Source organism: Pezoporus occidentalis, unplaced genomic scaffold, assembly GCF_034315485.1.
Source record: "Pezoporus occidentalis ecotype Australia unplaced genomic scaffold, CSIRO_AGI_Poc_V1 ctg105, whole genome shotgun sequence".
NCBI classification, from domain to species: domain Eukaryota; kingdom Metazoa; phylum Chordata; class Aves; order Psittaciformes; family Psittacidae; genus Pezoporus; species Pezoporus occidentalis.
In genome coordinates, this window is record NW_026912832.1 from 2,514,304 (window position 1) to 2,536,178 (window position 21,875).

Genomic DNA, 21,875 nt, shown 5'->3' on the forward strand with positions numbered 1-21,875 from the left:
TTTTAATGAGCTAAGAAATGCCTGGATGGGACAGGTACAATGGGGTCTGGTGGCCTCAGGGGAGTGAGGAGGGCATGGAGAACTCATTTACTAAAGAAAGCATGACACTCAGTTAACCAAAAAGGACAGGAGGCTCTATTAATTAGTTCTGCAGAAATATCAAAGAGGGAAAGATAAATATGCACAGCTGTGAACTGGCTGTGAATAAAATCAAGCTTCATATTAGGAGGGTTTTAACTTGGAGTAAACTTCTGGAACAACATCCCTGTGGAGTCTGTGCAGGAAAACCCTCCCACAATGCAGTTTTAATGAGGAAGTTAATTATTTGCTGAAGGCATTAGGGTCCATGATATGAACTGTAACATCAGCCACGGGTTAGCAGAGGCTGGCCTTGGCAAGGCATGCAGTCTGCTTCTCTCACCCTCATCAGCAATCACTGAAGCTGGTTTCAAAAGCTGCAATTGATGGCAAAAGAAGGTTTATATGCGGATTTCCTGGTGAATGCTCAGATCAATTATACTTTGTGAAAAGAACTGCATACTCAAATAATAGCTGGGAATGTATGACATGAAAACACAGAATGGTCTCTATGTTTCTAACTTGGATTGAAGAAACCCACCACTTTTTCTCTCATTGGTTGGTGCTCTGACTGTAGAAATGGTTTCCTGCTCTTTCCAGGAGCCTTCCAGTGCTGGGAGCCAAAAAGCACCCTGCACCACCATTGCCATTGCACGCTGTTGTGGTTTAACACCAGCTGGCAATTAAGTACCGCTCGGCTATTCACTTTCCAGTGGGATGAGAGAGGATGAGAGTCAGGAAAAAGGTAAAAACCATGGGTTGAGATAAGGACAGTTTGTTAACTAAAATAAGGTGTAATATAATATAATGGAAATAAAGAGAGAGGTATAAAACAACAAAAAAAAAGCAATAAAGAAGAGTGGTGCACAGTACAATTGCTCACCAGCCGATACCCAGTCCGACCTGAGCAGCAATTGGTCCCTTTTGGGTAACTACCTCCGGTTTCTATACTGGGAATGACATGCTGTGGTATGGAATACCCCTTTGGCTAGTTTGGGTCAGATGTCCTGTCTCTGCTTCCTCCTGGCTTCCTGTGCCCCTCCTCAGTGACAGAGCATGAGAGACTGAAAAGTCCTTGACTTAGGGCAAGCACTACTTAAGAACAACTAAAACATCAGTGTGCTACCAACATTGTTCTCAGACTGAAGGCAAAACACTGTACCAGATACTAGGAAGAAAAATAACTCCACCCCAGCCATAACCAGATGTATGCCAATGGGTTATTCCTTCCTCTCGTCCTTGGCCAGGCAGGAGTCTGGCCCTGCCTGCTGCGTATAAGGCTCTGATCCTCTCTGTACTTACACCTCCTATCACAGGCTCTGTGTGTCCGTATATGGCCAGGATCCTGAAGTCAGGAAGAGTTTCCTTCATGGCTGAGCAGTACAAACCTAACAGTGAAAAAGAAAAATGCCGTATCTGTTCAGATACATCTCTAGGGAAGAAATCCCTTGGTTGCTTGGTTGCTCCAAAAGCTGATGGGATTTGACTGGAGCACCTCAGCCTTGGTAGATGTTTTCTGGGGACAGTATATGAAAGATCAAAGCCATCAAATTGATCCCTGTGGTCATCATCCAGCTTGTACTTTGATATGGTACAAAGTACATTCTTACTGTTGATCTCTTGCTGTTTTATGTTACAGGAAGTGATAGCTTGAGGGTGGGAGGAATACACAACTCTTGGAGCAGCTCTCCACGGAGCTGTCAAACCTGCTCCACCTTCAGCCAGTGCACTTTGAGTAGGAGCAGGTTTGCTTTTGGTTTGTTTTTCCATGTTTTTCCATGCACTGACCTTGCAGCCAGGCTTTGCCCTGAGAGGTTTTGTTTTCTCATGAGCAGCTGGACTTTAAACTTCAACATCCGTCATGTAGCCATTTCCCCCAGACCTGCAGGAATGCAGGCAGGCAGCCATTAGGCTCAGAGGGTAGCAATGGCAAGGTGCTCTTGGACAATATTGTTTCTTCTCTCTGCCCTTTTCCTTCAGACAGAGCAGACAGGTATGGCCTTTGTTTTATTGTGGCTTTAATTCTGATTTGTGCTACTGCTGCTCTAAAAACACCAGCAATTTTGTACCTTGTATCATGTTTACTTTGTAGCACAGGCTGACACCACTGAAAACTGTTCCTTATTTTCCTTATATTTCTTCTGTTTATTTCATACAGCTAAGTAAAAATGGCAGTAGGTTACTGAGGCAGTATGATTTTGAAGTAACATCATTTACATCAGGCTAGTATTTTGTCTTCTCACTTTTAAAGCGTGTCCCAGATATTAAAGAGAATTTTGTGTTATATTTCTAGTTGCTGCTGAAATACAAATAAGAGTCCAGTAAAAGAGGCTGAGATATATGCTTGTTATAGCTTGAAGAAATTTATGTTTCTGTATTAATCCTCCATGGTTTGTCAAAAATAAGGAGGAGATAGGCAAGGAGGAAAAAGATGGTGACAGCGTAAGAAGGTCAAAACTGGTCCCTGGCAGCAGCAGAAGTGCTCTGCCAGTTATGCTGGATACACCAGGACCACTGCATGGCAGAAATGTGCGCTGGGGTATCAGATAAGGCTTTAAAATGTAAAACACAATCATGGAGCTTTTAATTTTTGATTTCTTAATATCATATGCAAGCCTGTTGCTCATCAGGTATCCTTCAAAAGCATCTGTATGCAGTTTCAAATAATTTCGTTATTGCTGTCACTTTTTCCACTTCTAATATTGATCATTTCAACCTTTGTGTCCAGCAGCACTGGGCCCCCAAACACTGTATAAAACACAAACGAAACAAAACCAAAAACCAAACAGTCCTGCCCCAACGCATTTACTCTCCAGGGCCAGAACTAATGTGCTGACACACACAGCCACATACTGTTTAGTGTCAAAGGCAATAGGGTCCAGCATGGCTGCAGCTGTCTGGCTGCCAGGCAGATTTTGTTGTGGGTATCATTGCAAAGAGGAGTTTTAAGATCTGGTAACTTTCATGTCTTTGATCTCTCCTCTTCAATCAAATAAAAAAGTTTATTCTGTCTTCCATGTAAAGGGTGGCATATGATAAAGCTCTTAACTTTGAGCACTGCTGAGGGGTAGCTTTTACTTATTTTCCTTAAGACAGATTTGATCAAGAACTCAACTATGTCATGGTTTTGCTTCTCAGCTGGTGAAAGGCACCAGTTGGAATCCATCATCATAAAGTAATACAAGTCATTCTCACTTCTACTGGTGAGTCTGAAAACCCCATCCAGTCGTACAAAATAGCCTCTGCCTTTACGGTAATACTTTTCCCCTTTCCCTGGCCGTGCCACAGCAATACTGGTCTGTGTGTCTGGTGCAGGAAGAAAAGGTGTTGGGAAGGGCTTCAAACTCTCCCAGCTCGGGTGCAAGTCAGACACTCCCCAAAAGTAAAAGGTGACAGATCCCCAAGTGAGTTTGGGCTAAGAAAGCAAGGCTTTTTCAATATATGAGTTTAATAAGGCTGAAACCCTAACTCTTAAAAGAAAGGTAAAAGTATGCAAGGAAATGAATCAAAGTATTTACATCAGCATTTTGTCATACAATGTTCCAGTGTTTATATCAGCTGTTGACGCAAACACTGTTATCAAGAGACAGAGGCGTGCCAGTTCCCTACATTTGGAGGAGATCCTCCAAGGCAACTTGGAAAGGGAATGCTTTGAAGAGAGATGTACACATGAAGAAGCAAGAGAAGTGTTTGAAAATGATGAAATGCTTGTAAGTACTTTGTTTTCCTGTCTGCATAATAAAAATTACTGCCTTGGTCCTTTACTATCAAATACAGCCCCACTGCCTGCTTCATTTGTTTGGGTTTATCTCCATGAGAGATCTTTGAACCTCAGCAGGTATAAAGCATGTGTCTTCAATGGTTAAAATGGAAACGCAAAGGTTAGCTCTGATGTTTTTCAAGTCCCCTCCTAAAAAATTATGCATCCTGGACCTTACGTTTAAAAATCTATGGCTGTTGTTTCATCCTGACCATGCACAGAAATACAGCTTTAGCATCCCTTAGGGACCAGGAGGCACAAGGAGGTGTTGGCATGGAGGGAAACAAGGCATCAGTGAATAGTGGGACATATTGATAGAGGTTCACTTGGTCAGCAGATGCAAATCCTCTGATACAAGAGGTCCTCCTGACACACAGAGGTGGATGCTGTGCTCTATAACAGGAGCCTAGCCAGAGATCGTGTTTGCAGGGAAAGCAGAGGTGACAGCCGTAGGCCTGCCCATGGATGGTCCCTGTGCTCTGGGGAAGGTTGATTGCGAGGAGGTACAGGGAGTGGAGAGAGGTGTCCCTTTGGGGAAAGAAGCAGCAAAGCTGGCTGCAGTACCCATAGAAAAGCAGGACACATGGCGCTGGTAACCCACAGATCTGCTCTCTGCTGACCCCTCTACCTCCAGCAGCACCTGCTGGAGGCCAAGCAGGATGGGATGGGACAGGATGGGACAGGATGGATGGGGTCACTTCCCAGGCCGATGCACACTGAAGAGACAATGGCCAGCCATTTTTTCCAGGAAGCTGTACTTCTGAAGGATTCAGCTGTTCCTCTCTTGCCTATGAAGTTTCTTTTCCTTTATAGCTTCTTAAACAATACAATAAGCAGGATGCAAACCCCTCCCATCTTATTCAAATTTTGCTGGTAGTGCAGAATTTGTAGCTGTGCACATGTTAAACCACAGTATATATTCTCTCATATAATCTTTTTGGTTTATCAAAACATTTATGGAAGATTACACTATTTTTGAACTAAAATCTAACTTATTTTCCTTTTTTTTTCCCTCCCAGAAAATGTTTTGGGATGCCTACTATGGTAAGACAGTCGACAGTCTCGATTTCTCTCCTTCATAGCACTGTCACACTATGAACATTCAGTCCAATGCTCATTTTCAGAGAGTTTTTAGCAGTTTATTCTACAAGGAACATCCAGTCACTATTTGTCATGTCTGTAGTAAAGCATGAGGAAAGGTTTTGATGTGAATGGATTTAAAAAATGGTAAACAAGAAAAAAACTTAAGACTGCAAAGTGCATAAAAGTTGAAAGTAAATTGATGTTATCATAGTAAATAGGCTATTTCCTGAACTTATGGCTGCTCTGAAACAGCCTGGGACCTGAGAAAGTCTTCTTTGCTGATACAATAGAGCAGCACAGCTCTATCAGCAAAACCTCCCTAATACAAACCTAGCACGCTTAAACCTGAGATAAAGAGGTGCTAAAAACTACTGGGGTGCCTGCAAACTCCGGATGCTGGCATTACATCGTCCATTGGCAGTTGACAAGACAAGAAACCAATCTGTAAAAGTTCTACAATGTGGTGGTAACTCATCCCTCTCCTGTGGTGTGGCTCCAGGTGGCAGGAGGTGCTCATCGAGCCCCTGCCAGCACAATGGTGTGTGTGAGGACAGCATCCGTGGGTACACCTGCACCTGTGCTGAGGGCTACGAGGGAGAGAACTGTGCTTTCGGTAAGGCATCACCCTCCTTCTAAGAAGCCCTATCTCTTCCTGTCTTAGGGTGTCCCTGGGAAATGTACGCAGCTCTCTGATTAGGGCCAGTTATCAGATTTTAGGTTAAAGCCCACCATTCTTGGCAGAACAGGGGCGATGCGTGCTGCCTGCTCACTAAAATGTTATGGCATCCCGAAGCTTTGCAGGCTGCCTCTTCCCCCTGAGCCTCCCTGCTCTGGGGTCCAAAGGTGGGTTCCAAAGGCAGCCCTGCCACTGCCACCTGCACCCCCCGGCTGCTTCTGCCAAGGTCCAGGCAGCGTGTGGCCTGAAGAAGCAGGGTTCCAGTGCCAGTGCCTGGGAAGCCACCCCTGTGACTCCAAGGTCACACATACCCACAAGGCAATCCCTCAGGACAGAGGGACTCCAGAACTGTTTTCAGTGGACATGTAAAAGGCGTAAAGCAAAACGGATGCTTTCTGGCACATAAAACACCCTGGGCCAGACCCTACATTTTCACATCTGCCAGGTTCTACCTTCCAGCCCTTACATCAGTAGTTCTGCCAGCTCAGAGGTCCCCTGGGGTGGGAGACACCCTGGCTGGGGAAAGGCAGGGTCATTTTCTGTATAAGGGTGTGACTATGACCAGCTTCTGAAGGAGCACCAAAGATGACACAGCTGGGACCAGTGCTGAGAACTGGGTCTGCTCAGCAGGAGCTACCTTATATGAGGTTTGTCACTACTTCTCCACCTGTGAGCTAGATCCACCATTAAAAGGCTATTCCTTCTACTGCTTTGTGCTGAAGCTGAAGCCTTTACTCAGCCATGGAAACTTGACCAACCATGTTACAAAAACAAGTAATACCCCCTTTCTTTTTTCTTGTCTTTGGTAGCTGCTAAGTTTCTTAGCACAAGTTTGAGAATAAGATCTAAGCATTTGATTTTGCTGCAAAGCAAAGCAGAAAGCTTAAGCCTTCTTCCTCAAGCAATACCTGCCTTCCTAACATGCACAACAGTTCTCTCAGTTGCAAATGCTTAGTGTTTTGTTTAAGAGAGCAGAAAGAAAACCCATGGCATCCTTTCATGGGTTCACACAGAAGGCCTTGCTTGACCCTTAGCTAACACCCCCCAAAACTCAGAGGCACAGACAGTCTGGTGCAAGAAGGTGCTGGGTGAGCACAGTTTGCAAAGAGTCTGTGAATGCTGCAGGCTCAACTGTCTCCAATTTCTGCTTAAACAATGTGGTGTGAAATACTACCAAGGCAGTCCCTACCCACCTCCCCATAAAGCAAGTAAAAAAAAGAATGCCAAGTAAAGATGACTCAAGCCATGAAAGAATACTCCAGCTGAACAGTTCCTGATGTTTTTCCCTGACTTGTTCTGTTTAGCTAAAAATGAATGTCACCACCAAGCAAAGGAAGGATGTCACCACTTCTGCTACCCAGGAAGTAATTCCTACTATTGTTCCTGTGCTGACAGCTATGAGCTCGGGAAGGACAAAAAACAGTGCATTGCATTAGGTAGGTGTGAGCATGGAAGTACAGGAGGCACATGCTCAGTGCTGTCGTGGGCAGACATCCATCAGGTATCCAGATGTGATCAGCCTGCTTTGAGACTGAAGTAATGAGCGTATTACCTGCCAAACTGCACAAAAGAAGGAGGAACGTAGGGAACACCACTCAAATGCCAGAACAGTGGTAAAAGAAGCAATTTTTGATCTGAACATTTAAAGATGGGTCCACAGAGAGGACTTGCATTACCCTACACATCACTCACTGGGCCAGGTTTTCTACCTGGTAAAGAGCAACTCTGCTAAAGAGCAGTCTGTTTGGGAATGAGGCTGAACTGATTCTGATCAGGCACTTGATGATGGGCAACATCTGCTGCCATATTCATTAGCTTGGACCAGTAGCCCTCTTAATTTTTTCAGGCTCATACTAGGTATCTCATGCAATCTCATCCCCTTACAAACTAAGTCTACTACAAACAGTAGTAAACTTAAACCTGTCTATTTTAGCAAGTAGGGCACACATTGTCTCAAAATGATACAGCATGAGGTGTTGATTTTCTTTAATTCATTTCTAGATCAATGTGCATGTGGCAGACTTCAAGACACTGATAATGTGATACATGGAACCAGGAAGAAAAGTGATGAGCAGTTTCCCTGGCAGGTACTTCTAGCAATTCATGAATCCCAACACTCAACCTCACATGAACAGCGCTATCTGTTGTCCGCTTGCATTTTCTTAGGTCCTGCTGCTGAACTCCGAAGGGAAGGGCTTCTGTGGAGGAGTGCTGCTAAAAAGTAACTTTGTGTTGACTACAGCAGAGTGTGCTCTTTTGCACAGCCATTTCGAAGTCAGGGTTGGCACTGGTAGGTGATCCAACACATTTTCTCCTGTTGCAGCACATTCTAGCATTGATAAGCTCAATTTTAAAAAAAAAGCTTACTAAAATTTCTGCTGTATAAAAATATTAAATGTGATGACAGCTGATTTGTTTCCTTTAAGAATCTGAGTGAAGTATCTTGAGCTAGAACTACAGCTGCTCCATACTCCCCCTTTAAGTCAAGCAGTGAGGCAACTGCCTCTTGAATGCAATTCAGAACTCAGACAAATGAGAGGGATTTAGAGGTGGCTTTTATTTCATGCCAAAACTTACTTCTCTTGTTGGCATTCTGTCCTTTCCGCTGAAATTATGCATGATTCTACACAGCATTAAAAAGCTGTCAGGGTATCACCACCAGTTTACTGCAGTGGTTTCAAGGAAGAACACCTTTGGTTTCTCCGCTGCATGTATTTCTTGGTCAGTTTGCATGCAGTCTTCAGATCTCACAAATTATTCCTGAGTGCAATGAAATGTCATTGCTTCACAGGGTCTAATGGAACAAGTGGAATTGAGAAGATAATGCAAGTTCATGAGAAACACATACACATCCGCTATGATGAAGACACTGGCGAGAACAATATTGCATTACTACAACTCCAGGAGCATGTCAAGTGCAACAACCATCAGCTGCCTGTATGCAGCCCTGAAAGAGACTTTGCAGAACACATTTTAATTCCAAAACTGCCTGGTACAGTCAGTGGCTGGAGAACGGAAGGTGATGAACTTCATGGTGATAAGTTACAGGTTTCATACCTTCCTGCTGAGGACTGCAAACAAAGACTCAACATAAGCCTCACAAACAGGCAGTTTTGTGGACACCTTCAGGAGGCTGTAGACAAACAACTGGCTGGAGGAAGCTTTTTGGTTACCAAGTATAAGGACACTTGGTTTCTGACCGGTATCCTGGGATCTTGGCCACTTGAACACACTGATTGGGAAACATTTCTATTCACTAACACTGCAAGGTATATGATATGGTTTAAACAAAAAATGAACTAAGACACAAACACAACCAACCCTTCAGCACCAAACTCCCTCCAATCACTGCAAGGAAACATCTGGACGGAGCCAGGATGCCCATTTGACTCTCTATCACTATTTGCAGCAATGGAAGTTGCAATGATGCTATGTAACTCCAATTCACAGAGAAAAGCCCATCTGTCTTTCCTCCTTCAGCTGACACACAGGACTGTGAAAGTCATAATGCAGTAAACCTAGTTGTTTTACTAAAAACTGACTCAAGTTTCCTAGAACTGTTAATCTTAAAACGCAAAAAGTGTTGATGTTTTTCTGGGATTTTAAATGTTGCTAGAAGTAAATGAGTCTCTCTAATTCCTGTTACCCTGAGGTTTGAGTCAGCAAATTCAATGTCGGCATCTATACAGTAAAACTTAGGAGGACTAGGGGAACTCCAAGCCTTTAAATGCCTATGTTAATGTAGGACTTGACACTATCATCACACTAAAAAAATGCTTCCCCTCTTACATGGTACCTGGGCTTTTCCATGTCAGTTAGTGGGTTAAAGCCCAACCCTCATAGAATTGAAAAAAAACCCACCAAAACCAAACAAAAAAAACCCAACTGTTTTATTTCCTATAAAAATAATATAAAAAGACCCAAAACTACCATCCCATCACTACGGTTACATTGTACCACCCCCAAACAAACAAAACCCTCAAAACAGTAACACTTCAGATAATGGATCCAGTGGTAATGTTGATCCCAGAAGCAGAACAAACAAACATACGGATAAGTTACTTAGACAAGCTTTTGTTCATCATAACAAAAATTAAAGATTATCCAAATTAAAATAAAAACAACCAACAAACCCATCTGTGGGCACATACAGACAAAAAAAATCCCACATTTATCTGAACCTGTAAGTATCACTGACACAGCAACGCTTTTGGTGTCAAGCACATCTCTAGTGTTTAGAGAAAGCTTGAAGAGAGTATTTAATACCAGCAGGATTACTGAAAATATAATTTCCATTCTAAAGAATGGATTAACACAAGTAAAAAAAGATGATACTTCTCCTCTCTGAACAATATATGCAGAAATAGGAACACAAAGTTCTTTATAAAAGCTTTTAAGTAGTTTGGAAGGAATGTGGAATGTTTTGCTTTATTTACTCATTAAATACTTTGAATTATCAGAAAGCCTGCAGAAACGATTATTAAAAAGTTAGCATTTCAGTCCAATGCACTTTGTAACACTGGCAGCCTTGGTTATTCTGGGAAAGGAGCCACAAACAGTTCCTGGTATTCCAGTCCTGGACAGGAACCAGGTCATTTGCAGTGTTCTCAGTGTGATTAGGAGCAGTTCTACTGGACAAGCCAAGTATCTGAAAAGTACTTGCACAGGTAAGAAGCAATACTCAACACACTGTTGACAGCGGAGGAAATGGATTCTGCTTGCTGACCACAAGCTTTTGATGCTGATGAGATATATAGCCTTTAATGTGACCCTGGAAGAAGGAAAAAATACAGCATTAGTACTGGTAACACAATGCTTGTAACACAATGCCTACAACCTCAACTGTCTTCAGACTATGTCAAAGCTATGTGTGTATACTCAATTACCACTGAACTACTGTACTTAGTATCTGTAAGAATCTGATTTATCAGAACCATAACTGTGTTTGCGCACTAATAGTGCCGTCAGACTGAGAACCTGCTCCCAGGGCCCCCTACTGGTCTACTTACATTTCCTTGAAGAGAGCTCTACAGAAGAGTTTCTAAATTTACACTTCCTCACTTTAAAATGGGGATTTTAACTCATCACATAGTGCATATGTGATATAGTACTTCCTTTTCAGACAGTGTTATAACACTGAAAGAAATCTTCTAGTGACCTAATCCCACCCTCTGTTATTCCTCAACCACACCAAATAATCTGTTTCAGAAACAGGGAAGTGGTTCATTTCTTGCTGACACAGTAACGCTGCTCCAAAACCTCAGATTTACTAGAAATCTCTAGATTTCAAGTCTTTATCTGTTCATGAGTAGTTGATATCCACTTAAAGACAAAATGTGAAGCAAACCCAATGAAATCTGGTTTTAATTTTTAATAATGCTAGAGTGTCAAGAGTCTTCTACTTCAAAACAAATCCCTTTGGTCCCAGTTACTTTTTTTTTTGTATTTTTAATTCAGTATTTATGCATGCATAGAAATGACATTACTGGATTTGTAATGTAAAATTCAACTTCAATTTTAACTGATTCCCGCAAAAGAAGCGGGAACTAGAAGAAGCCTCAGGGAAAATGAAAACATTTAACTTTGGGCATAAGTGAATCAATTTTTTTCTTTACACAAGAAAACCTGGGATTACTGATCATTTTTTTGTACTAAACTTTCATTCTCTACCTAGTACTTTTTACTGTCTGAAATCTGAAAGGACCAGATAACAAGTAGTCAGCACTTACCATATATATAAGGTTAGCTAAAATGCACTGGACTTCATCAATATCAACATCATCTACTTGCATGAATTTCAGGGCACACAGAAAGGCATCTAGAGAGAGCTGATGGGTTTTGAGTAGTAAATATCTGAAAGAAACAACAGGAAAAAATGTCTGTCATTGAGAAACAATCACTTAAAAAATCTGGTTCTTAGAAGAACAGCCTTTCTACAATAAATTAACAGGAATTCAGCTCTGGCAGAGAGAACTAAGCAGCATACACATTTCTGTCTCAGTCCTAGGTGAAACCATATTAAACCTGCTTTTGCAAAAAAAAAAAAAAAAACAGGCTTTGTTATGCTTACACTTTCTTAAAGAGATTTCTGTAAGTGATGATTTTCAGCTTCTCAAGGATAAGAAAGATTCCACATCGAATAAAGAAGGTCTCATGCTTTGTCAGAGCTTCATTCAGTAGCAGAAGATTGCCTTCACTACAAGGATGAAGAAAGGAAAACATGAGAAGGTGTCACCCAAAAGAGAACAGAAATTGTGTGATTTGGTAGGTATATCCCTTTCCACCCTCCTCAATCGTCCCAAATAAATAAATACCTCTTACTTAATACTTTTTAACTAACACACAACACAACAAAACAGTCATCATACCTTACAGCCTTTCTTACTTCAGTAAACTGCAGAAGGTCATACTTTTTTAGGAGCTGAACTGTTGGCATATGGCCCTGAAAAATAAAAGTTTCCAAGTTTTCCAGGGTGAAGTCAAATGCATTTTAAATGTAATCTAGTAAGCTATGAAAACAAATTTTAAAGAAAAAGACAAATGTTTAGCCACTTTTTCCTTCTACAGAATAAGAGGTGAATAAAAGCCTGCGTAAGACAACCCCCTTGCCCTCACCAAAGCCCTTATAGTTCAACTCACTATAACTACCCATTTATCATGGTTTAGGGGGTCTTCGTATTTCTGAATGTTGGGGAACAGTTATTAAACTTATAAAATCAAGACCCTGTGACACAAGGCCTAGACAGATCCAAATTTTATGTTATGGCTGTATGATCTAATCTGCAAACAGAAGAACCATGAGAATCCCAAGCATTGCTAATAATACAAGCAGTGCTGCAGCACTGCCAAGTGCTAGCTCAGTCTGTACCAGATTTTTTCTTCACTATGCCTCCATGTGAAAATAAAAATGCCCTCTCAAAAAACACACACACAAACAAGAGATAGAAAGTTTAAAGAAACGAAAATAATTCACATTGCTAGATCAGGTAATATTTAACCACTCCACTACCAAACAGAAACTTTGTTTTTAATCCCCCTGCACAGCAGAGATCAGATTGCACACAAACTTGGTCAGACTTTAAATTTAGCTACCATCATGCTATGCTGTTGGAAACTCCTTTCTTCGTTGGAGGATCAGCTGAGAGCAGAACTCAGCTGCAGGTTTACTGAGAGCTGCTAGGAATAAAAAAACACCTATCCAGTATACTTTAAAGTGAGTGTTAATGTTTGGCCTGATTAAAAAAAAAAAAAAAATAAATAAAAACAAACAAAGCAACTGTAAAACCTGACCTTGATCTTTAATGCCTCTTGTACATTAGAACTGCTCCAGAAAAGCCACAGTAATTTAAGACACTAACAGACCCATCACTTTAAGGCACCCAGTCAGGACTGGGACAAAGTTTTTAGGAAGACTTCGTTTTTCTTTATCAACCCTACCACTGATCTGAAAACAACCAGTAAGAAAGCCAATAAATAAAAAATGAAAACCAGAAGCCCATTATCATACCCACTCTCTACACTCTCCCTTTACCAGCTTGATACTGCAAAGGACTGGAAAGAGAGCACTAAGTGAAAAAGGAAGGATGGTCATAAACAGCCTGAAGGGAAGGTAGAAGATGGCAGCTTTCAGAAGGAGGTGATAGTAACATTCTCCATGGGTAACTTTGGTAATAGGGCCAGGAACCTCTAAAATCTAGTTCTTATGCACTCAGTTACACTAAATTAATGGTTAGCATAATCCCACTAACTCAGGGATACACGAATGCTAGCACAGCACACGACACAGGACAGGAAGAAGAAGCAGAGATGTGCTTCATTCTTTTAATACAAAGATGAAATGATCGAATGGTAACCAGCCTTCACTCATTTGTTCAAAGTCTAAACACTCTACTTCATGTTCCTTCTGGCATGCCTCAAATGGGAAAGTGTACAAAGTGCAAACAGAAAACTCAAAGACAGGAATCCTTTCTCTCCAGTGGCAAATTCCCCTCAACACTCTTCAGCCATCTGTTTGCACATTCTGCTTCCTTTTACCAGGTTAAAGCAGCAGACAGATTTGTACTAATGAATCCACTCATTCCCTGGCCTATCTGGGCACCTGATCACCAGACAGGTACCCTGCTCCATGACCTAAGTTACACTGTCAAGTGCTTCTCCAAAGAACTCAGAAGTTATCTTTATTAAAGGAGTAACTTCAGGTTGCATCTTTAGGAGGGCTGAGAGGAAGGTATGGAGGAAGGAGGATAGGACTTCTGTTTGCTTGTTTTTCCATTTCTCCTTTCCTGTGTTGCTATAAATCACAATTCAACATTTTTTTTCCCCTTACACAACAAGAGTATATATGCTGGCTCTTACAGGGGTCAGGCACAGGTAGCCTCTGAACTCCAATAATGAAAAACCAAGAACAAAACTGAGCATCAGTTTGGTTACCTGCCCCCCCCGACTCCATCTCCCCACCCCCCCAAATATTTAGAAGAGTCACATCTACTCACCAACAACATTTTTACTGGAAGCAGGTAGATCAAAATCATTCTTTTGTTCTTCTGGCTTGAGCGATGGCAGTGCTCAAAGGCAAATGACAGATATTCTTCAGCTGTAGACACAAAAGTACCAGTAACGTAAGTCAGCAACAGAACTGGTTAAAACTGTAACACAAGTTCGGCGCTCAATGTCTATCTCTTGAACACATTATATTTGAAATTGTATTAAAAAAAAAAGAATCACACTAATCAAAATATATTAAGAAAAATGCTCTAAGAAATATTGAGGATTCACACAAAATATAAAGTGTTACCAGAAGAGTAAGTCCTCCTTCAGAAAGTCTCATAAATGTGGTTTCTACACCTTCCAATAATGAGAAACAAATTCTACAGTACAGATTGCTGAAGGTTTCCTACAAGGTACACTACAACTTGAAGAGGACAAGAAAGTTGCAAAGCCTCTGTGAAACCTATTTTACAAACCTATTCTTTTGGATGTTTACACATTTTATTATGCACATACTATATGTATTCTTATAATGCAGGAGACTACAGAGACACCGACACAAATATTTTGAAACTGGGCATATACTACAATTAAAAGTCATATAATCTTATCTCTGATCTGACTCAGTCTCTGGGCCTTGATCTTTCACCATGAATTTTCGTTTAATCAGTGAAAACACAACTGCACCTTCTACACACATTTTAAGTCCCACACACACATACACAACATCAGCCAGATTTCACACCAAGCAGCAAATCTGTCTTACTGGTACGCAGTACCTTGCTTAAAGTCACTGTCAAACATGGCTTTGCGTCCAACATAGTATCTGTATGTAACCCTCTGTGCCATACTATATTCATCCTTCAGATTTGAGCTGTCAATTGCTCTAATTAAGGGCTTACACAGATGGAGCTTGTTGATCTGTTAAAAAAAATATATATATATTTTACTCAGAGACTGTAGAGAGACAGATATTATCATACAAAAAAGGGTGAGTTTGACTTCAAATAAGAAATATAAACCACAGCTTGCCAAACTTGAACCTTACCTTAAAATAGATTTTAAACAGCTGATTGACAAGAAACAACATGCCCCACTTTTTGGAATCTTCAATGCCTGCTCGACTGTCACACAAAAAGAAAAAAGAAAAAAACTACTAGTACTGGACTTTGTAAGAAAATAATTACTTTGTCCTTAGAGTAAGTTCCCTCCATAGATATTTTATGGATTTTCAGGGTGAATATAGATGTCCAAAAATAAAAGCGAAGGCCAAACTCATCATCTTAAACTATACCAGCACTATCAAAACAGAACATGTGCTTCTATCTTAGACAGCTCTGCTTCATTTTTTTCTTAACATAATAAAAAGATGTCATGCAAAATATTATTCATCTGCATCAGGGTCTTCACTCCAGACTACAGATAACTCATACACTAGCATAAGTTGCTTATAATATTCAAGGTGAAAGAAAGGTGGGAAAACACCATTTACTATGCTTTGGAAATGTTAAAATTGCCAAGACTGGAAATCAAAGAGTCATCTTTTTTTCCATCTAATGGTAATGAAGCAAACTTCACAACTAAACAGGCACAGAAGCATTAGTGATCTTTCCTGAGAAACAAGGACATAACTGGTCCCTCCCAGCAACATCTGCTAGGAATGTTAAACCTGAAGGGGAGTCTCTCCAGCTGCAGTTAACAGTCAAGAGAGAACAGACTATAAATGGAAAGAAAAAAGCTCAGAAATGCTCATCCTTACCTAGAAATAGTCTTAATAAGTGGGGAAATCTTATGTAAAGTTCATTAACTTCTAACAATTTAATACTGCAAGTTTTACAGAAGATCTTTCACTTACGTGTCACTAGCACAGACTCGAAAACAGCTCATCAGCAGTTCTGCTGCTTTTTCCAACATGTCGCCAACTTTGCCTTTCCCTTTCTTCACTAGCTGTTGATCAGCCTACCATCACACAACAAGAAACAATATGTAATTCTACATCCTGGCTCACTGGTTTGCAAACAATTTAGTTCCCCAACACAACATTTCAGAAAGTATTATAGCAATAGATTGGTCATGGCTGCTATCCACCAAATCTAGAAGGCAGTCAAGCTCACAGAATAAAAGAAAACACACAGCTGGGCTCCTAAACATGTACCAAACCTAATGCACAAGAGGACCTATTACCTTTAGTACCACTAAGCTTAATGCAGCTTTCAGAAAACTAAACTCAGGATCATCTGACAGCTGAATTTGAACATTAACACATCAACTCAAGTTTTCAAAGACAAAGAGTCTGGCAAAAATTAAAAAAAAAAAAAAAGTCTTTTGACCAAAAGAAAACTAAAATAATCCCCCCCCCCCCCCAGTTACCAGTTATGGAGTTTGACTTTTAGAATTTAGAATTAAGCTTTTCGCCACAACCAGAGGTTAGACGTTATCTCTAAACCATATTCAACATTTTCTAGTAATAACACACTAGAACCTGGGACTTTCAGACAAAATGAAAAACAGATGTTACAGCTTCAAGAGAAAAAATGAGTTGCCAACACATGGGAAAGATCGATGCACTGATTAATGCAGAACTTAATAAAGAGTGCATGTGCTGGAAATAGAAAATAGATATTTACTATATGCTTTCTAGAAGTTTTATTATAATGCTTGCACTGTCACTAGCTGAAACACAAAGAAGAGAAACAAAAGTGCAACCTTTGCTGCAGAAGTCTTCTCTGTATCTGCATCTTTTGAACATATTAAGGTAACTTGAACTCTAACTTCACCTCTTCAGGTAAAGTGACTAAAAGCAAGATCATGACCCTGACACTTACCTTGGCCTAGCAGTTCTCAGTAGGTCCTTACATAAGCTAGTTCAATTCACTAGCCTGAGAAAACTCATCTAAAATTGAGGTTTGGTTTGCTTGGTTTTGTTGGTTTTGTTTGTTGTGGGGTTTTTTGTTTGGGTATTTTTCTTGTTCTGTTCATCAGCCATTGTATGGGCTCAGCAAGGGCTTCCATGAGCATCAGAAGCAGTACATGCAGCTGGAAAAGGGAAATGGAGGCAGACATTTCCTTCTTCAGATGTGGGGAATGATTAGACTACCTCAGTCATCTGTGTATTTCCACCCTTATAAAGATATCCATCAAAGCCCAAGGATAACACATGGAAATAGAGAGTTGTGCGACCATGCTACTCTATAAAGACAGTACTTAATCACTTTATATGCTCTAAGCAACTGCTGTGAGTTGCATGCAAGTCATCAGAAACTCTCTAGTTCAAGCTGTGCATGGCAGGTAGGCAGACTGAGCAGCCTAGTTTCTCAACAGGACTGGAGGAATTCTGTGGGTCAACAAAATCCTAAGCAATGAGTTAAACAGTGCTGAGCAAAATTAGGCTATGTAATAAAGCCTGAAATACCTCCAGCATGGAAATGGCTAACAGATAAAAGTAATGAGGTTGTTAATCAGATCTACTTACATTGTTAGCAAAAATTCGAAGATCAAGGGCTACAGCATACATAATAGGTAAAGCCCTGGAAAAGTAAAGCATAGTATACTTAGTATGTGAAATCATGCAATAATGAGACATGAGAAATATAACTTTTTTTTTTTTTGCTAGTTGGTCATAAGACTAGAAAAGTCTACCTTTAAATAAGGAAGGATGAACTTTTTGAAAGGTCTTCAAGATTTCACCATTTCAGAAAACCTACACTGGAGGAAGAATTAATTCCAAAACCTTTTTTTACTGTGGCTAAAATAAAATGCCATCTCACTTTGAACAAATTTTTCACGTATTTACTTATGGTCCAGTCTATAAAATTAAGCTCAGATGTTTAGTTTTCATGCTTTTGGACATAAAAAGTCAAACAGGTAGCAAAACCAATTAGGCTAAAATTAAGTATCGCTGTGGATAAATAAAAATTATAGGCAAGAATTTTAGTTTGACTACTACGGTATTATGCTAGGGAAAGATGAGAGTCTAGTTTCTAGCAGCTCTCTATGATGTACTCACCAGTTTTCTTCTTTATGTGCCTGAAATGCCCGCAGGAAAGATGTATTGTATTTAGGAGAATATAAAATAGTATAAAATGAATATTTAAAAATAAGCAGTTGAATGGTACCATATATTATTATGTGAAAGGGTAGAAATCAAAAAAGCAGCAAACAGGTGAGTCGGCATGCAAAGACACAGTAGGGAAAAAATAGGCACAGCCATGGGCTCCTTGGTGTGGAAGTAGCAGGCAGAAACACTGGCCACTTAAAGACAGCAGCTTTCTGATCAGTATCTTCCCTTCTGGCAAAGTATAAACTAGGAGGTATATTAATGATTTGAGGATCTCCTATACTCTATTTTGAGGATCTCCTATAATTTCTATTTTAGAGCCAAGCAACAGAGTCCTTCTTAGTCCTACAGAAAGTTGAAAGCAGAATAGCGTATCTCTATTTCCTTGCTTAAGAACTGAAATAGCTGGAAATGCATCTGGAAGCACACCACATTCTATTACATTTTAAAAGAGGTAAAGACAACTTTTCTACAGGAAGCCATACAGTTAACATGAAAACAATATAAAAGATTCATGTGAAAGGATATTGGACGATAACTGTTTGGCATTTATATGCTTCTATGAAGTCATGGTTTCCAGCAGCGTAAGTACACCTGTCAAAGTGCATTAGTGCATCAGAAAATATATACACATAAGACAAATATTTCTTTTTGCTTCTTAACAGGCATAGTTTTACAGTTTATTCAACAGACACAGAAATATGATGAGAAATTTTCCTAACAAAATGGCACAAGTATGTTAACACAGCACTAAACTTGAGAATTGTAGAAAATTGATCCAAGAGATGAATGGGGATTTCTTTCTGTAATATGTACAGTATCAACTGTAACATACTAATGCTTATTGAAACTATAGCCAAGATTAGCACAGATAAAAAGATTCCAAGATTACTGAAACAAAAGATTATGTTAATGAAGAAATATTTTAAATAAAAGTCTCACAGAATTGCTTAGGTCCTAAAGCTGTCTTAAGAGCACTTGTATGACTAAAATTACCTTTTAAAAATATTTCTCTTACTTATTCCACTCTAAATTCTCATGTAGCTAGCAAATGCAGAACAAAAGAAACAGCAGGCATCAAAACCAAAACTGTGTCAGTGACTGTACACAATGACTGTCAGGTACATGTAAAGCAAACTTTACGTGGAGAGGAAAGAGGTGGTCTTTATTGCTTGCAGTTCTAGCATTACTTAAGAGTAATAAATACCAAGTTTTCACATGTAAGCCCTTTAAAGTAACTAAGTAAACTCAAGGATATCCGTCCCCATCCCTGCTGGATGCCTCACAACTGTCTTTACATTCCTGGTCCATCTTTACCTTAAGTGGGCTGCAAACATTTCATCATACGGTGGTTCCAAGACTTGCTGACATTTCTCCTCAGGTGATGGAAGCTAAGTACAGAATACAACAATGAAATACTACAGAAACATGCAATGCAACATCATATGGTATTTTGTCATGGCAGTTTTATGCATGTGCCTTTACTATCTATCAGAACCTTAAATTATATTAATAATCACATCCAGTGTAATGAACTGTAGTGCGTATTCTCTCTCCAGAACCTGATTTGAGCTGGCTTTAAATAAAAGCATCTGAAATGCATACAGAACAGACACTGGACTCTTGTTACTCACTATAAGGTTTTCTCCTTATAGTCACTCCTGCTATGCCATGTTACTAACTAATGTAGAACTGGCCAGAAAGACTTTTGAGACTGTATCTACCCAGAAAACAATTCAAAGTGGAACACAAAAAGCTATTCTTGTATGAAGAAAAGTGAAACAAACCTACCAAGGGATCCTACTCTGTGAAACAGACTTCTGACATTCAGCTCCAATGGAAAGAAACCCATATAGAGAGCTAGGAAAACTGAAAAGCAAAACTAAGGTCAAAACCAGATCCTCACCTGTAGCCTTGGGTTCGCAACATGTGGATGCTTAAATGATACTAACTCTGCACAAAACTGTCCATCTCTGCTGTCAATGGCTTCTTGCACCTTCCAAAGAAAACAACCATGTTACAGAGTAAAATCCAGACAAAGCTATGCAACGTATTTGCACATTAGAAGCCACCTTCTTATTACCACTGTGCATCCACATCAATACCAATTTGAACATTATTAAAGGTTTAAAACTAAACAAATCAATGCTGCACTTTCAACACACCTGGTTTTGAAAAGGGTATCAGGGAGAAGGTAGGGTGAACACTATTGTGTTTTTTCCTTATTTGCAGGATACAAGCAAACCAGAGAATCCCCAAACAACTTACATGGCTTTAGCATAGTAATACAATTGCTCACCACCCACCGACACCACCACCGGCCTGACACAAGCAGCGATCAGCCTCTTCAAGCAAATTCCCCCCAGTTTATATACTGGTCATAATGTGCTGTGGAATACCACTTCGGCTAGTTTGGGCCAGGTGCTTCCTCGCAGCTTCTTGTGCCCCCGCCTCATTGGCAGAGCATGAAACTGAAAAGTCCTCAATCAGGATAAACCATGCTTAGCAACTACTAAATCATTGTTACCAGCACTGTTCCCAGACTAAAGTCAAAACACAGCACTGCACCAGCTGCTAGAAAGAACATTAACCCTATCCCAACTGAAAACAAGGCACATACACACTGTGTCTCCACTCTTCTGTACTTCTTAAATCTATTTCTTCAGTCTCTGAGCTGCATTTGTTTCTGCACAATCCCACAGCAGTTCTTACAGATAAACGACTTTACTATCCATTATATCATTAATCATCACACTTTTCAGAAATTCCAAGTATACATTCTTGGCACAGTATACTTAGTACAGACTTATGGAGCCTATTTCTTCACCACATCACACATTCTAGGTTGAATTACTACTTTAACAAAATAACATACTTAGTAAAGTAAATGCATACACATAGAGTGTCCACAAATAAAAGAAAAACCAAAACTTGCTTACTTGCTGCAAATACTGATTTATGGTGATGTGCGCCATTAAAACACAAGTCGAATAGGCAGGAGTGCACAAGCAAAGGCGGTCGTATCACATTCTGCAAAACGAACAAGCGTTTACGAGAACAGCAAAGCCAGAGTATCCAACACCGACCCCTTCTCCCTCGAGCCTCTCGCTGGCGGACAGCTGCCGCCAGCCTACGGGAACAGGACCGCAGCCGCGGGAGAAGCAGAGCAGGGCGCACACACACACATACTCCCTTGCTGGGGGAAGCAGCGTGGAGAGGAGCAACCCTGGCACAAAGGCCCTGGGGAGGGCAGAGCACCCTGCAAGCCCCCGAGGGGCCGACAGGGGAGAGCACACGTTGAAAGAGGCAGGAACGCGGTGGCGGACAGGGATACCCGCAGCCCCGCAGCCCCTCCGCCCCTACCTCATCGCAAACCCACCCTGACGCCAGGACGCCGCACTCCCAGCACTCCATACTACGCTTCCGGTACCGTCCGCCGCGCTTCCGGTACCCGGCGCCGGTCGGCAGCCAGAGAGCGCCCGGCAGGCTTGGGAAGTCACGTGCGTCGGGCAGAGACCTCGTGCGGAGGAGTGTGCTTGGGGTGGTTTGCTTTTCCTGTGTTGGGTTGGTGCTCCGTGCGCTCGGCCTTGTGCCCTCACCTGGTGCAGGAGCCGGGCGCCCAGCCCTGTGTCCACTGCCGCCCGGGTGCTAGGAGCCCCGTGTTCCTTCCCACGGAGCGTGCCCGGTCTCGACCACCTGTCTCCCCGGCTGCTTCTGGGAACCTCGGGGCCGCT

The 21,875-nt window shown here is 41.0% G+C and overlaps 3 protein-coding genes across 3 annotated transcripts; 1 reads left to right on the forward strand and 2 right to left on the reverse strand.

Moving 5' to 3' along the window:
- LOC134164269 (uncharacterized) lies at positions 1-1,848 on the reverse strand. The gene is made up of 2 exons (XM_062619844.1): positions 1,381-1,848; positions 1-455 (listed from the first exon to the last, which is right to left on the reverse strand). The coding sequence occupies exons 1-2, from the start codon at positions 1,846-1,848 to the stop codon at positions 318-320; spliced, it is 606 nt and encodes a 201-aa protein (XP_062475828.1). The 3' UTR covers positions 1-317.
- Positions 1,849-1,870: 22 nt separating this feature from the next.
- Positions 1,871-9,233, forward strand: PROZ (protein Z, vitamin K dependent plasma glycoprotein). The gene is made up of 8 exons (XM_062619831.1): positions 1,871-2,071; positions 3,625-3,788; positions 4,858-4,882; positions 5,421-5,534; positions 6,902-7,033; positions 7,599-7,684; positions 7,764-7,887; positions 8,389-9,233. The coding sequence occupies exons 1-8, from the start codon at positions 2,005-2,007 to the stop codon at positions 8,898-8,900; spliced, it is 1,224 nt and encodes a 407-aa protein (XP_062475815.1). The 5' UTR covers positions 1,871-2,004; the 3' UTR covers positions 8,901-9,233.
- A 741-nt stretch (positions 9,234-9,974) lies between these two features.
- PCID2 (PCI domain containing 2) lies at positions 9,975-21,612 on the reverse strand. The gene is made up of 15 exons (XM_062619856.1): positions 21,521-21,612; positions 21,081-21,171; positions 20,048-20,137; positions 19,459-19,532; positions 18,668-18,735; positions 18,091-18,130; positions 17,557-17,611; positions 15,940-16,043; positions 15,133-15,208; positions 14,864-15,005; positions 14,090-14,190; positions 11,966-12,039; positions 11,668-11,793; positions 11,327-11,450; positions 9,975-10,368 (listed from the first exon to the last, which is right to left on the reverse strand). The coding sequence occupies exons 2-15, from the start codon at positions 21,114-21,116 to the stop codon at positions 10,279-10,281; spliced, it is 1,200 nt and encodes a 399-aa protein (XP_062475840.1). The 5' UTR covers positions 21,117-21,171; positions 21,521-21,612; the 3' UTR covers positions 9,975-10,278.
- Between the last annotated feature and the right edge of the window lie 263 nt (positions 21,613-21,875).

Coding starts and splice junctions, on each gene's coding strand:
- PROZ (XM_062619831.1), top strand. CDS start 2,005: ATGGCAAGGTGCTCTTGGACAATATTGTTTCTTCTCTCTGCCCTTTTC. Junction 2,072..3,624: donor CCTTCAGACAGAGCAGACAG/GTATGGCCTTTG, acceptor ACAATGTTCCAG/TGTTTATATCAGCTGTTGAC. Junction 7,034..7,598: donor AAAACAGTGCATTGCATTAG/GTAGGTGTGAGC, acceptor ATTCATTTCTAG/ATCAATGTGCATGTGGCAGA.
- LOC134164269 (XM_062619844.1), bottom strand. CDS start 1,848: ATGGAAAAACAAACCAAAAGCAAACCTGCTCCTACTCAAAGTGCACTG. Junction 456..1,380: donor CAGAGCCTGTGATAGGAGGT/GTAAGTACAGAG, acceptor CATCAATTGCAG/CTTTTGAAACCAGCTTCAGT.
- PCID2 (XM_062619856.1), bottom strand. CDS start 21,116: ATGGCGCACATCACCATAAATCAGTATTTGCAGCAA. Junction 19,533..20,047: donor TTGCGAACCCAAGGCTACAG/GTGAGGATCTGG, acceptor TTCTGTACTTAG/CTTCCATCACCTGAGGAGAA. Junction 18,131..18,667: donor CCAAACAGTTATCGTCCAAT/ATCCTTTCACAT, acceptor AATACAATACAT/CTTTCCTGCGGGCATTTCAG.